The sequence below is a fragment of the Micromesistius poutassou genome (assembly GCF_964030765.1).
Source record: "Micromesistius poutassou genome assembly, chromosome: 3".
NCBI lineage: Eukaryota > Metazoa > Chordata > Actinopteri > Gadiformes > Gadidae > Micromesistius > Micromesistius poutassou.
This window is the reverse complement of record NC_140273.1, coordinates 10,204,445-10,217,989: the sequence shown is the minus strand read 5'-3', so window position 1 is coordinate 10,217,989 and position 13,545 is coordinate 10,204,445. Positions and strand designations below refer to the sequence as shown.

General features: G+C 41.0%; 2 protein-coding genes across 2 annotated transcripts; one reads left to right on the top strand and one right to left on the bottom strand.

Annotated features, from left to right (window-relative positions):
- Positions 1 to 2,802: 2,802 nt before the first annotated feature.
- On the bottom strand, positions 2,803 to 10,962 carry LOC311340573 (B-cell receptor CD22-like; the record flags this gene model as incomplete). Its single annotated transcript, XM_084465433.1, has 8 exons — positions 2,803 to 2,878; positions 2,960 to 3,204; positions 3,642 to 3,699; positions 3,788 to 3,881; positions 4,077 to 4,337; positions 4,471 to 4,686; positions 4,876 to 5,247; positions 10,923 to 10,962. 8 exons carry the CDS (start codon positions 10,960 to 10,962, stop codon positions 2,803 to 2,805), a joined length of 1,362 nt encoding a protein of 453 aa, XP_084321559.1.
- LOC311340805 (general transcription factor II-I repeat domain-containing protein 2A) lies at positions 7,324 to 8,691 on the top strand. Its single transcript, XM_084465695.1, has one exon. It carries the CDS (start codon positions 7,389 to 7,391, stop codon positions 8,568 to 8,570), a length of 1,182 nt encoding a protein of 393 aa, XP_084321821.1. The 5' UTR covers positions 7,324 to 7,388; the 3' UTR covers positions 8,571 to 8,691.
- Positions 10,963 to 13,545: the final 2,583 nt, after the last annotated feature.

Genomic DNA, 13,545 nt, shown 5'->3' with positions numbered 1-13,545 from the left:
TTTCTGATTCTGAGCAAACCCAACAAGGACCTGTCGACAGAGTTCTTCACTTTGAACCTGTCCACCTCAGAAATATTAAACTGCCTGTCCAACATTTTTATTTTCATATACCGATTTGTGCCTGTCCCGGCCACAAAGTTCTTGGGAGAGCTGAGTTTTGGTATGGTTTACACCACCCGTCCGCTCTATCAGTGCTGCATCTGCGTGGAGGTGTACCTCAGGGTGGTCCGGCCAGTGACCTTCCTCCAGGTCAAAGGTCTCAAGTATCGGGTTGGAATTTCTGCTGTGGTCTGGCTGGCTGGCTTGGGTGGGTCTATCTTTTTTTACCTTTGTCATTTTTGGGTCGGGCTTCAATATGTTTACCTTACTGGGTACCTGATGCTGTTTTCCCTCAAGCTGTTCTGCTGCACCTCGGTGATCAGGACGCTTCGGAAGCCTCGCCCGGGAGAGGCCACCACCGCAGCAAAATCAACCACGAGGAAAGACATCAGGAAGAGGGCGCTGCACACCATCTCCATCATACTCACGTCCATCATTCTCAACTACAGCATAAACATCATCCTAGCTTCATTAATCAATTTTCTTTCTTACGATGCTCTGGACATTTTATATACCATTTCCGCCTTTGTAGGCATCGCTAATGGTGTGGTTGTGCCCTTGATATACGCTTCGAAGGTTGGCAAATGGACCTTTGGTACGGACTGCTTGGTGAGCTGCCTTGCCCTTAGTTAAGGCAGGTAGCACAAGGGGTTTCAAAATGAGTTGGTCGTAATGATTTTTACTTCACAATTGTTTGTTGGTAATTTGTCAGTTAGATAATTACAAATCATAGAGCTGAATGGGACTGTAGCTGACTTACATTTGTATGTAAAATACAATGTATGTATGAAGCTGAATTTCATTTTGAATTTGAAGTAAAGAAAAAAACTACAACAATGCATTGAATCAAATTTAGTGTGTTGCAAAATCCAGTGTGAGATCCTACCCCACATAGTGTGACATTTTACCTGCTGGTGGGGCAATGTGTCACACTGCCTATTTAAATGCCTTTAACTCTGTACTGAAATAATGAAATTAATACCAAATAAATTCCTTTATTATTTCATTTGGTATGTAATTATTAACATTATAATGTATTGATCCCAAGATATATAAACAAGTGTGAAAGGTGTTACAAGATGCCATTGTCCCCCCTACCCTATATATAATAGTTTTACTCTTTCAAACCTTGGCATGTGGGTGCATTTCTAATTTTCATAGATTTTTGTGTGATGTTATCCATTTATTTATGTAATTTTCTATTTCTGAAATATACAACTCTACATGTCGATCTAATGAGCGAAAAATGATCATGGCAATAATATTTATATTGTGAAATTGTGGCACAACAATATATTTCCTGAAGCACGTTAAAAAGACTATCTATAACTTCAATGACTTAGCTTACAATTTGTTCTTTACATTTTCAGCAAACACTTAATTTGATCATAAAATAAGGATTTCATATCAAACATGAATTGTGTTTCAATTCTGCAACCAATGCTATCAAAGTACTGATCCAGCCTAACTGTAGAGGTGGATGGACGGAGAGATAGATCAATACATTGCAGTTTCTATTGAGATGGATTATAAGTCACTTCATGTTACCGTCATTTTGTACCGGCCCTCTTACTCCCCCATCTTGACGTAGCGAGTACAACAGGAGTCGCCCAAGAGCAATATGCCCATGTACATTAATTATGCATTTTAAATTCAAATTGTTTGGTCCAGTTAAGGTTGAGGTGGTTCGGGCATCTGGTAAGGATGCCCACTGGACGCCTCCCTTGGGAGGTGTTCCAGGCACGACCAGTGGGGAGGAGACCCCGGGGAAGACCCAGGACTAGGTGGAGAGATTATATCTCAACACTGGCCTGGGAACGCCTCGGGATCCCCCCGTCAGAGCTGGTCAATGTGGCCCGGGAAAGGGAAGTCTGGGGCCCCCTGCTTGAGCTGCTGCCCCCGCGACCCGACCCCGGATAAGCGGACGACGATGAGGATGAGGATGAGTGGTCCAGTTAAAAAAACCTAGATCCTAGCAACAAGTACACGTGACTTTATAGCAACATATACACATGACCCCACAAACTGATATGACCCCAGCAACAACATATGTAGACACGTAAGAATAACGTGTAGTACTATGTATGTCAATCAAGGCAGCAATTGCACCCCTAACACTACCTGAAAGGAAGGATCCCCCAGTGATCACCTTATCCATGGTCATAATCCTAGTGGTAATCATTAGTAACAATCCCAGCAATAGTCCACAGTAATAATGCAGTGATGATCCACAGTAATAATACGCTTTTATTTATTCATTATGGTAAGATCTGTCACAGGATCACACCACTCAAAACAACAATTAATAAAATGCAAATATCACCTTTTAATGAAATAGAAGAAGAGCAGTGTACAGCATTGTAATTCAAACTACACGGCACACATCCATTTAAAGGCACATTAACCAAAAAAATCCCTTTTCAATTGAGCGTGGTTCCGTTTCTGTGTTCTCTGTGCTTTTTGACTAAATTGTAGAAAGTTATAAAAAGGGGGAAAATCGATTTTCTATATAGAATGATATAGTACAGACAGGAGATGGCTACGATGGTTAGATCACCAAGACCAGTATTGTAATTTAAGACCCTGAAAAGAGCATTACATTCAGGTAACCAGCAGATAACAGCGATGAAGCGGAGCGACGGCCACAAGAACAACAGGCCCTGTGACATCACTGGTGGCCATCAGTGATCACAAGTGGAACAATCAAACCCCCTGGGGTGTTTTCTTGACAGTGCTGTACAATTCTGAGGTTTCTCCAGTCTCTCTCTGGTCACAGGCCCTGTAAAGAAGACAGAGGACATATGAACTTCACTCACCTTGTTTGTCTATATTGTCTTTAGAAATACCAAGAGAAGCTTACTCTGGGACAGCGTTGTGTCTTGTCTCTCTGTTAAAGTTGACCGCAGAGTAAAGGACCTCCTCTGGCTGATCTGATTGGACACGGGAGGCAGCCAAACAGTGAGGCACTTCCTGGTTCCCTGAGTGAGAGTGGTGGATGGTGGCATAGTGAAGGTCATCCTGATCTTCTATTGGTTCTCTCTGTGCTGCAGGAGCTGAGCGATTGGACAGAGCTGAGACGTTGTCATACACCAGAACAGGAGGTGGCTGGTGGGGAGTGAGGACAGTAGAGTAAATTAAGAAGACACGTTACACTTCTGAAGACAGTCCTGAAGGCCATGTGTTTCTGGTTCATTGAGAGACCCTTGGTGGTGACTAGTGGTCCCACCATGCAGGCTGCTGTAGGCCTCACTTCAAATCCTTCCTACAAGGTTTCCTTCAACAGTATTTCATGTAAATATTAATTTGCTTTTTTAAAACAAGAGTATACATATATATATACAGTATACAGAGTCCAAAGGACTGACTTGACTTGACATGACTTGACAAAGCATCGCTTTGTCAAGTCATGTCAGTCATGCGGCTGTAAAGTATAACCTAGTGACAAGGCTACAACAACAGAAAAGGATATTTTCTAAGGAATCAACGATGAATCCTGTGTGGTCTCTCGATGGGTTAGTAATAAATGGCTTCCTGTGTCTCACCTCCTCCATGGTATCTGGCCTTCCTCCCTGTCCACCAGTTCTGGAGGCCCTCTTTGTTCTGGTGAAGAGAACAGAAACATAAAGATGCAACAGGAGAAGGGAAGGAACGTCATAAAGAAAGTGAGAAAGAGGAGAGTGTATCTCACCTCATCCAGAGGAAGACTAGGAGGAGTATGGTGGCCAGTAAGACACCAATGGTTCCTACTGCTACTGCTATTGTCTGTAATGATGATGGCATCTCTGGAACATAGTCATCTGAATTCAGACACTGATAACAAACTGTTCAATTAATAGGCCAATAATGAGCTGTGTGCCGATTGTTGGCGAAGTATTAAGACTTGGCCTATTGATACTCTGAGTGTGTGTGTGTGTGTGTGTGTGTGTGTGTGTGTGTGTGTGTGTGTGTGTGTGTGTGTGTTTGAAGTAGGCAATTACCTATCACACGAATGGACAACAAGGTGGAATTGTGATGTCCAATTGCATTACGGGTTTGGCAGTAATAGTTTCCTTCCAGCTCAGATGTGATATTAGTGATGGTGTAGTTCTGTCCTGATTGTCCCACTGAGTCATTATGTTCCTTGAACCAGGTGTAGTCAGCTGCTGGGTTGGCATCACTGCTGCAGCTCAGAGTCACTGAGCTGCCCTCCTCTATTTCACCAGAGGGACTCACGGTCACTGAGGGGGTCTTTGGAGCGTCTGTTAGAAGTTAAAGTAATTAATTAAAACTCAACCGTTTGAGTGCATCCATAGTACATCTACATGTAGCTCTGACCCTAAAAGGTCTGCAATATCTGTTATCATGTCAGTGTAGTGTGTGGAGTTGTCTTACACACTAAAGGGGAGCGGAGATGTTCGTATCCTTTAACGGCACATTCATAGTTGTCTTCAGAACTAATGTTGCCTTTGTAGTACATTCCCTGTTCTACATGCGTTCCATTCCTGAACCAGATGTAGGTAAAACCACCAGCTAGACTACACGTACTGTTGCATGTCATGTTTGCCCTGGTAGGATCAGTAGAGGAAGGGAAGGACACCTTCACCTGGTCTGAGAATGAAATAAACAGTTAATTACAATAATTAATATTACACACATAACAAACCTGCAAGAACACAACCACACATGCACAAACACACAAATAATTCAGACAGTCACTGACACACACACACACACACACACACACACACACACACACACACACACACACACACACACACATTAGTTATCAAAGTTTACCTGTCACAGATAACATCACTCCAGGGACTCCACTCCACTTCCCTCCTTTTATGTTTGTTATGAACCTGAACTTGTACTCAGCAGAGTCATTCTGTCTCAGGTCTTTGATTCTCAGAGTACACAGTCCATTACAGCTGGACGAGGTACAGCTTATATTTCCACAGCTGTATTCAACACGATCTGCATAGTCTGCATCAGTGATCAGATTAACTGGCTTATCTATCGCTCCTTTAGTAAACCACAGTGTTGTGACTTTGGGGTGGCTATTGTTAGGGAATTTATAGGTGCAGTTGATGTCAACTGTTGATTCTCTTAAAGCGCAGACATTACTAGGTGTGTAAGTAACTCCGTAGTTCTCATTACCCTGTAGCACTGAAAAAGAACAACACACAAACAAGACACAGGTGGTTCAACTGAAGAAATGCATGATCACAAGATACAGAAAGAGATGGAGGCTGTTGGGTGGAGCTGGAATCAACAGATTCTTGACCACTGAGCTTTGAGAGGAACGTTTTAGAGCATCATGAGACCAACATTATACAGCTAATGATAGAGCTAGTGATACAGCTAGCGGTAGAGCTAGTGACACAGATAGTGACACAGCTAGTGATAGATCTACTGATAGAGCTAGCAATACAGCTAATGATAACTAACCAAGCAGAGAGATCTGTAATTTACAGATGTAAACTAAGATACATGCTTTGTTCATTGACATTCAACATTAAAAAAAAATGGTGCAAGCGTGTATGGGCTCATTATGGAACTATTGGAATGCAATTATATTATTGTAAGGACAGAGGTCAAAAGTTAGGAATGGAAATTAATTTTATAAATTTAAGTAATTTTGAAATATTCCACCAGAGGGCAGCACTGAGAGAAGGAGGTCGCGTGAGGTGAGGTGACGGTGATTTAATTGATTCACGCTTCCGGGTGCGCGGACTTTGTTTAAGCTATGTTGAATGGGTGAGACAAAGGACCAAACAAACTAAACTGGGTGTGCATCAATGTAAAGATGACCGCATAGATGCTATTGGAATGTATATGGTATATTTGATTATTTTGAATTGTTGGGAGATAAAAGGTGGCAAATGCGATGCAAAGAAAAAATATATAGGCCTATATTACATGAAACTGATGATAATGTTGACTATGTTAATACTGTATACAGTGGTGGACTCATAAACTCATAAAATAAAAAGGGCACATTCTGCACAACATGGGGCACCACCAGCACGCAAAAAGCTATGATGCGTCATGTATGATGAAATAGTCCTCATCCTTATTAAGTTTATACGGAAGAGGATTAGAGGATTAGGGCCACATAAAACAATTTTGTTCTGACCTTATTCTCAGAATTCTGAGAAAAAAAAAGTAAAAATTCTGAGATTAAAGTCTTTGAAGTCTAAGGAATTCTGAGAATTAAGTCAGAATTCTGACTCTATTCTCATAATTCTGACTTTTTTTCAGAATTACATAGTTCTGACTTTAAAGTCAGAACTCTGACTTTAATCTCAGAATTCAGACTTTTTCTCAGAATTCTGAGATTAAAGTCAGAATTGTGACTTTAAACTCTTGCTCTAGAGGGTACATCATCATAATCGATTGTATGAAGGGGCACCCTAGAGTGTACTCAATCATTTTTGCATGTGTAAAGGGCAGCCAATAAGGCACTTCCCCTCGTTTTCACCACTCTAGAGGGCACTTAAGCAACACTTTTTCAACCATGGAGGAACCAGACGGGCAGAAAGGCACTAGAAGGGCACTCATTAAGGCACGTTATCGAATTTTCTTGTTCTAGAGGGCACATCATCATAATTTGTTGTGTGAAGGGGCCCTAGAGGGCACCCAATAATTTTTTGCATGTGTAAAGGGAAGCCAATAAGGCACTTCCTCTCGTTTTCGCCGCCCTTGAGGGCACTTTAGTGCGCTTTTTCAACCATGGAGGCACGAGGGGGGGCGATTGCCCCACTGACTGTATATTCACTTTCTCTTTTCTTCCGATTAGTTTTATTGAAAGGTTTTCAACCTTGTAACGGTTACAAGGTTACAAGGACCAAACATCAGAGCTACACATCGTACACCGGTGCTGAACGAACACAGAAATTCAAGCAAATGGCAGCTAGCCTGCAAGTTCAACAGCAGTTTTTTTCCCGTGCCAACAAAATACAAGAAAATGCCACAGCAGCAAGCTATGAAGTTGCTAAACTCATTGCCCAGCACGGCAAACCATTCTCAGACGGTGATTTGATAAAGCAGTGCCTCATAAAAGTCACAGAAATAATGTGCCCGGAAAAAGTGCAGGATTTTAACAACGTGAGCCTGTCCAGAAATACAGTGGTGCGGCGAATCGAGGACTTGTCAGCTAACTTGAAAGATCAGCTCAGAGACAAAGCTTGTGCTTTTGATTTTTACTCAATTGCATGCGATGAGAGCACAGATGCTACAGCGCGCAGCTGTTAATTTATTTGCGGGGAGTTGATAATAATTTTTGCTGTACGGAGGAGCTGCTTGATATGAAGAGCCTAAAAGGCACAACGACGGGCAAAGACATTTTTGAAGCTGTGTCAGATGCAGTTGAAAATATGGGGCTAAAATGGGACAAGCTCTGTGGAGTAACAACGGATGGAGCTCCGGCTATGACGGGTGAGCGCAAAGGAATGGCATCGTTGGTGTGCGCCAAGGTAAAAGAGAGCGGAGGTGAGGCTGTTCGAGTGCACTGTATAATCCACCAAGAGGCACTGTGCGCTAAGAATGTCCAGCTGGGCGATGTGATGAACACTGTTGTAAAAACTGTCAACATAATTCGAGCTAGAGGACTGTACCACAGAGAATTCCAAGCTTTCCTATCTGAGGTGGATGCTGAATACGGGGACGTCCTCTACCACTGTGACGTGCGCTGGCTCAGCCGCGGCTCTGTGCTGCAGCGGTTTTATTCGCTGAGATCAGAAATCGACCAGTTTTTGAAAGAGAAGGGCCGACCGCTTCATCAGCTGAGTGACCCTCTGTGGCTGGCAGACTTGGCATTTTTAGTTGATCTTACTCATCATCTGAATACACTGAACAAGAACCTACAAGGCAAAGAACAGCTGGTGCCACACCTGCATGCGCACATCAAAGCGTTCTGTGTAAAGCTCCGCCTATTTGAGACACAGCTACGGAGCTTTAATGCTGCACACTTCCCCACGCTGTCTGAAATCAAGTCTGCGTTTCCAGAGGCCAACCTTTCTGCTAAAAAGGAAAAATATGTGTCTGTGATTGCATCTCTTGTGACAGAATTCAACCAGCGTTTCCAAGATTTTTCTGCCATTGAGAAAGAAATCAAGCTGTTCTCCACTCCCTTCATGGTGGATGCAGAAGAAGTGGAAGAGAGTCTGCAGTTAGAACTCATTGAAATGCAGTGTGATGATCTTCTGAAGAGTCAACATCAGCTTCTCTCCCTCCCTGACTTCTATCAGAGTTTGGATAATGCCAAGTTTCCTCTGATGCGACGCCACGCAAAAAGAATGATGAGCCTGTTCGGCTCAACATACATATGTGAACAAACATTTTCTCTGTTAAATCAGAACAAAAGCAGACTGAGAACCAGAATGACTGATAGCCATCTCTGTGAAGTCCTTCGTGTCTCAACCACCAAACTTTCTCCTGACATGTCAGCCATCCTGCAGTCCAAAGCACAGCATCACTGCTCCCACTGAGTGAATGTTCTTTACCGGTGAGTTAGAAATGTGTAGGAAAAAATTGTGTTAATATGTGGCCCGGCCCTTTGTTTATTTTTCTGTATTTGGCCCTCACTGAAAAAAGTTTGGACACCCCTGGACTAGATAGTGGAACAACAAGGGGAGGTGGGGTAGCTATCTATTGTCAAGATCATATACCAGTTAAAACAAGGAATGATCTAGGATGTAAAGAGGTGGAAGTATTGTGGCTGCAAGTTCAACTTCCGTATATAAAGCCAATGTTAATGGGTGCTGCTATAGACCACCGAACGATACTACAGTGTACTTGGACAATATATGTAAAGTACTGGACAAAGCGTGTGATGCAAATTCTAAAATGTTTTTCTTAGGAGACTTAAATATAGACTGGAATGTGAGAGACTGCCCGCTTAAAGCTAGACTACTTTCTTTAGCAGATACATGTCATTTATCACAAGTTGTCAAGAAGCCTACAAGAATATGCAGTAGAGCGGATGGAGTCAAATCCTCAACTTGTATTGTTTTAATATTTACAAATGTTTCTGAGCTGTGTTCAAAAGTAACTTCCATTCCCGTAGGCTGCAGCGACCACAACCTTATCGCTATTGGAAGAAAGACGAAAATACACAAGGAGGGTCAGAAAGTTACTCTCAAACTAATCTTTAAAAACTTTAATGAAAATAACTACTGTAATGAAGTAAGAGAGGTTGACTGGTCTGAAGTTCTACAGAAGGAAGACCCTGATCTTGCTCTGGGTGCGTTTGACAGTTTGTTACTCACAATCGTGAATAAACAAGCTCCTGTCAGGAAGTTAACGGTGCGAAACGCCATGTCTCCTTGGTTAGATCAGGAACTTAAAGCACACATGATGGAGATGCAAGGCAGGTGCAATACAATCTGGTGGTGAACGAGAATGGAGTATGTATTTGTAAACTAAGAAACTTTTTAACAATGTTGAATAAAACCAAAAAGAAGATGTATTATCATACGAGAATTAGCAATAGTAGTATAGAAGGATTATCAGTCTACGTCACTCTACGTCACTCCCAGCTCTACTGCGCATATCGTTTGCAGAAAGAGGCTTCTAGCCGCTGAGTTAGGAGCCTGGGCTTTTAGCTCAGTGGTTATGCTGGTAGTGTTGTAGTTCAAGAGGTGGCAGGTTCGAGACCCGCGAGCGGTTGAACTGGCCTCTGCTACATAAGGACAAACCAGCGGGTGTTGATAACCTGTGGATGTGAGGTTGCTTAAACCTGTGGCAGATGTCTTGGCTCTGCCTATCTAATTAATTTACATTTTGAAAAATCTATTTGCCAAGAATAAAGAATAAAGAATTTCTCAGGGAAGAATAGTAGACCAATAATCATTCTACCCACCCTAAGCAAAATCATGGAAAGAATAGTATATGAGCAAATAAAAAAAAGATTTATTTATAAATGACTTGAACACAGCTCATCAACATGCATACAGAAAGGGGAACTCCACAGCTACAGCGCTAACCCAAATGACTGACGACTGGCTGAAAGAAATAGACGCAAGCAAGAATAAACTGTGCTCATGGTTTTGATTGCCTGGATCAATAATTACCTCCACTGCATTTCTGTCCTACCTGTTCCCACTCCCTCCCGCTCCCTCAGATCCTAGTTGTTTATTTTTAATGATTTTTTGTGTATCTCTCATAACGACTAAACTTAGGTTTCTATTCTCAGTTGACCACACCGTACCATAGTTGACAGGTGTCCCAGCAACACTGCTCCACAGAAAGTATACAACCAAGACTGAATACTCTGGTGATGGTGGATGTAAAGTATCTCCTAGTGGGCTACAGCATTCACCCTCTCCTTATTCAAATTGATTGGTTCTCGTGGTACTCATTGAAACAGTTAAACTAAATGTTCATGTGACATATTTTAATTGTAATATTCCCTAGTGATACATTTTTACTGTAATACTCTCACATAGCCATATCCAGTAGCACCGAGCATAGTTTAGAGGTAATTTCCCCTCACAATCGCCAGAGAGCAGTACTGAGCACATTTAACAAAGTTACAAAACATACACTAGGGGCAGCAACGGACACACAGAGGAAGTGAGAAAACCATAGAAGAAGTCTACTCTCACCTGATATAAAACTCGGACTCCGCCATTTTAGGTCAGAATCTCTTGGGCGGCGTATCGATTAGATGTAAAGCTTAGAGACGCTCCATGTGTGTTATATACGATCCCTCTCCTTTTGTTTCATAGACGATAGACAATAGATCAATAACCTTAACCAAATAAAGTGAGTTAAAAGCGATCCTGTCTCGGTGGCCTTCCCGGGACTAAAATATCATAACATTCACAAAGTAAATGTACCTGGTAATGACAGAAGGATTGCTAGAAATGGCAAATTCATAGTTCTCTAGTCCTCTCCTTTCACACTTTGTTGTTCTGGAGAGATATTTAAACTCACCTGCAGGTAAAAAAAAAAAAAAATCGAAAGTACATAAAAGGAGAAATACATCAGTTTGTAAAAAACATTGTTAATAGCATTTTAGCTGAGAAAACCACAATACTTATCTTAATAGGATTTGTAGCCATCAATATATTTGCTAAACAGTGAAATTAAAGTAAAAACAAAGACATGGTCTTACTGTAAAATAGAAAGCTGGTCTGGTCTGGTGTATGTATGCCCGTTCAACATATACTAAGCTTAACAAAAAAAATAAAACTTTCAAACCTTCCTCCTCTTACCATAATTATCAGTATTAACAAGAACTTTGAACTTCCAGGCCTGGAGCAATGAATAACCTTAAGACCACAATGGCACATAGTTCCTTCTTGTTTTATCTTTTGCTGTTTTATCTTTATCTACTTCTCTTTCTTCTTCCTTTTTTATTTGACAGATTTCTGTACTTACTTCATACTTAAACTTTTTGAATAGTTTGTTGACAAGACAGGATGAAATCATATTTTCAGCTTACAACATACAACTTTTAAATAGTTTTCTACACAGCACACAGGCCTGAGTAGAACGATATGTATTCCTTTCCTTAGAGAACTACCTCACCCTGGTACTTTTCTCTAAGCATGTGTATTATTTTTAACTCATCACTTCAACTTTAACTCCCTCAAACAATTACTTAATTGTATGAATGTATGTTCTGAATATCTTTAGTGTATATAATGCACCTACAATTAACAGCAAATCAATTGTCATAAAAAATAATAGTCAGTCTGTCGACACTGAGAAATATTTTATTGGTATCGCTCTTAATCACAGTTACAGTCTCAAAAGCCCACATTGTAGAAATCGAAATACTGGCTTACAAATCTGGCAGCTCCAATGTTAACATGCAAATATCACAATCTTTACGTTACGTTATGAGAAGTTAATGAGAGTGGAACATAAAAAAATCAAGGATCTGGTTGGAGGTACTCAGCACATAAAGAAATTAAGTGCTATAACATAAGATAAAATATGCAGAAAACCATCACATGTATGGCTGTACATTGCTAGAAGACAATCTCACTGCATATGGTTCTCTATGTCAGACCTAAAGCAATTCTCTTGTTTAGCATCAGAGCTGACAGTAGGCTGACTCTTGCTGGTTCACTTCTCTGTATAGCTTTATTATTATTGCTAATAGTAGTAGTAACTCATTCAGGTTGACTTCCTTCTATGGTTGAGTGAGGACCTTCCAAGCCAAAGCTTCATGCTCAATACCACTATGCTGTGTATTATTGGATATGGTGTACAATTCTGAGATGCTTTCTTTATCTGTCTTGTAAATTTATCTTGAAGACATGTGCTTTAGTCCCACTGGGAGGCTGAAGTCTCTACACTCTATACCAGGGTTTTTCAAACTGTAGGGTGCGCCTCCCCTATCAGGCGACATGAAAAAAATAAAAAAAAAAAAAAATAAAAAGCCACCTGTGCGCATCAAAGACGCAAACTCATTGCTCCCACTAAAGTAGTGGTGAGCCAAAAAGAAAGAAGAAGGAGGATGATAAGAAAGAGGCTAAACTGGCAGTTTACAGATAGTTTTTTTACACAGATAAAGACGTTAAAATGTTTTAAAATAAGTTTAAAATGTGTAAAAGAACAAAAAGATCTTTAAAAATTCACAGAGATGTTTGAAATGTTTTTAAAAAGTTGTTAAAAATGTGTAAAATAATTTGAATATCTTTAAAAACACACAGAGATGTTTTTTTTTCAAAAATATCTTTAAGATGTGTAAAGGACAAAAATATCTTTGAAAACCCACAGAGGTGTTTGAAATGTTTAAAAAAATATGTTTAAAATGTGTAAAATAACTTTTTTTGGGGGGGGGGGGGGGGGGGCATCTGTTTATTTGTTCTCTGAGGGGGGGCTTTCTCACACTTTGAAAACCCCTGGTCCATACTCTATACTCTATATAGAAATCCCAAGAGAAGCTTACTCAGCCACAGCGTTGCGTCTTTTACAGTTGACCACAGAGTACACGACCTTCTGTCTCTGATCTGATTGGACAAGGCAGTTCCTGGAGCTCTATTGGTTCTCTCTGTGCTGAAGGGGCGGAGCTATTGGTCAGAGCTGCAATGTTTTCATACACAGGAACAGGAACTGTCTGAGCAGGAGAGAGGAAACAAGAGTACATTTTGGTTTTTGGTTAATTTGTCAAACCTTGTGGTGACCAATGTTGACATCTGTTTGTTTTCACACAGCCTAGAGTTACTCGGGAAACAAAACATATTGGCACCTAAAATCCAATTCTATCTGCCATATCATCTGGTGACCATACAGGATGAACATAGAATGACTTGTACCATTATCTGGTGACCATAGGGGAAGAACAAAGAATGACCTATACCATTATCTGGTGACCATAGGGGAGGAACATAGAATGACCTGTACCATTATCTGGTGACCATAGGGGAGGGTAGGAACATGACCTGCACCATGATAGTTTAGTCTTATACATCAGCTTTAGTTTGGGTCAACACAGGTCCCACACAG

Excerpts from the sequence above, each read along its gene's own strand:
- LOC311340805 (XM_084465695.1), top strand. The coding sequence starts at position 7,389 with ATGAAGAGCCTAAAAGGCACAACGACGGGCAAAGACATTTTTGAAGCT.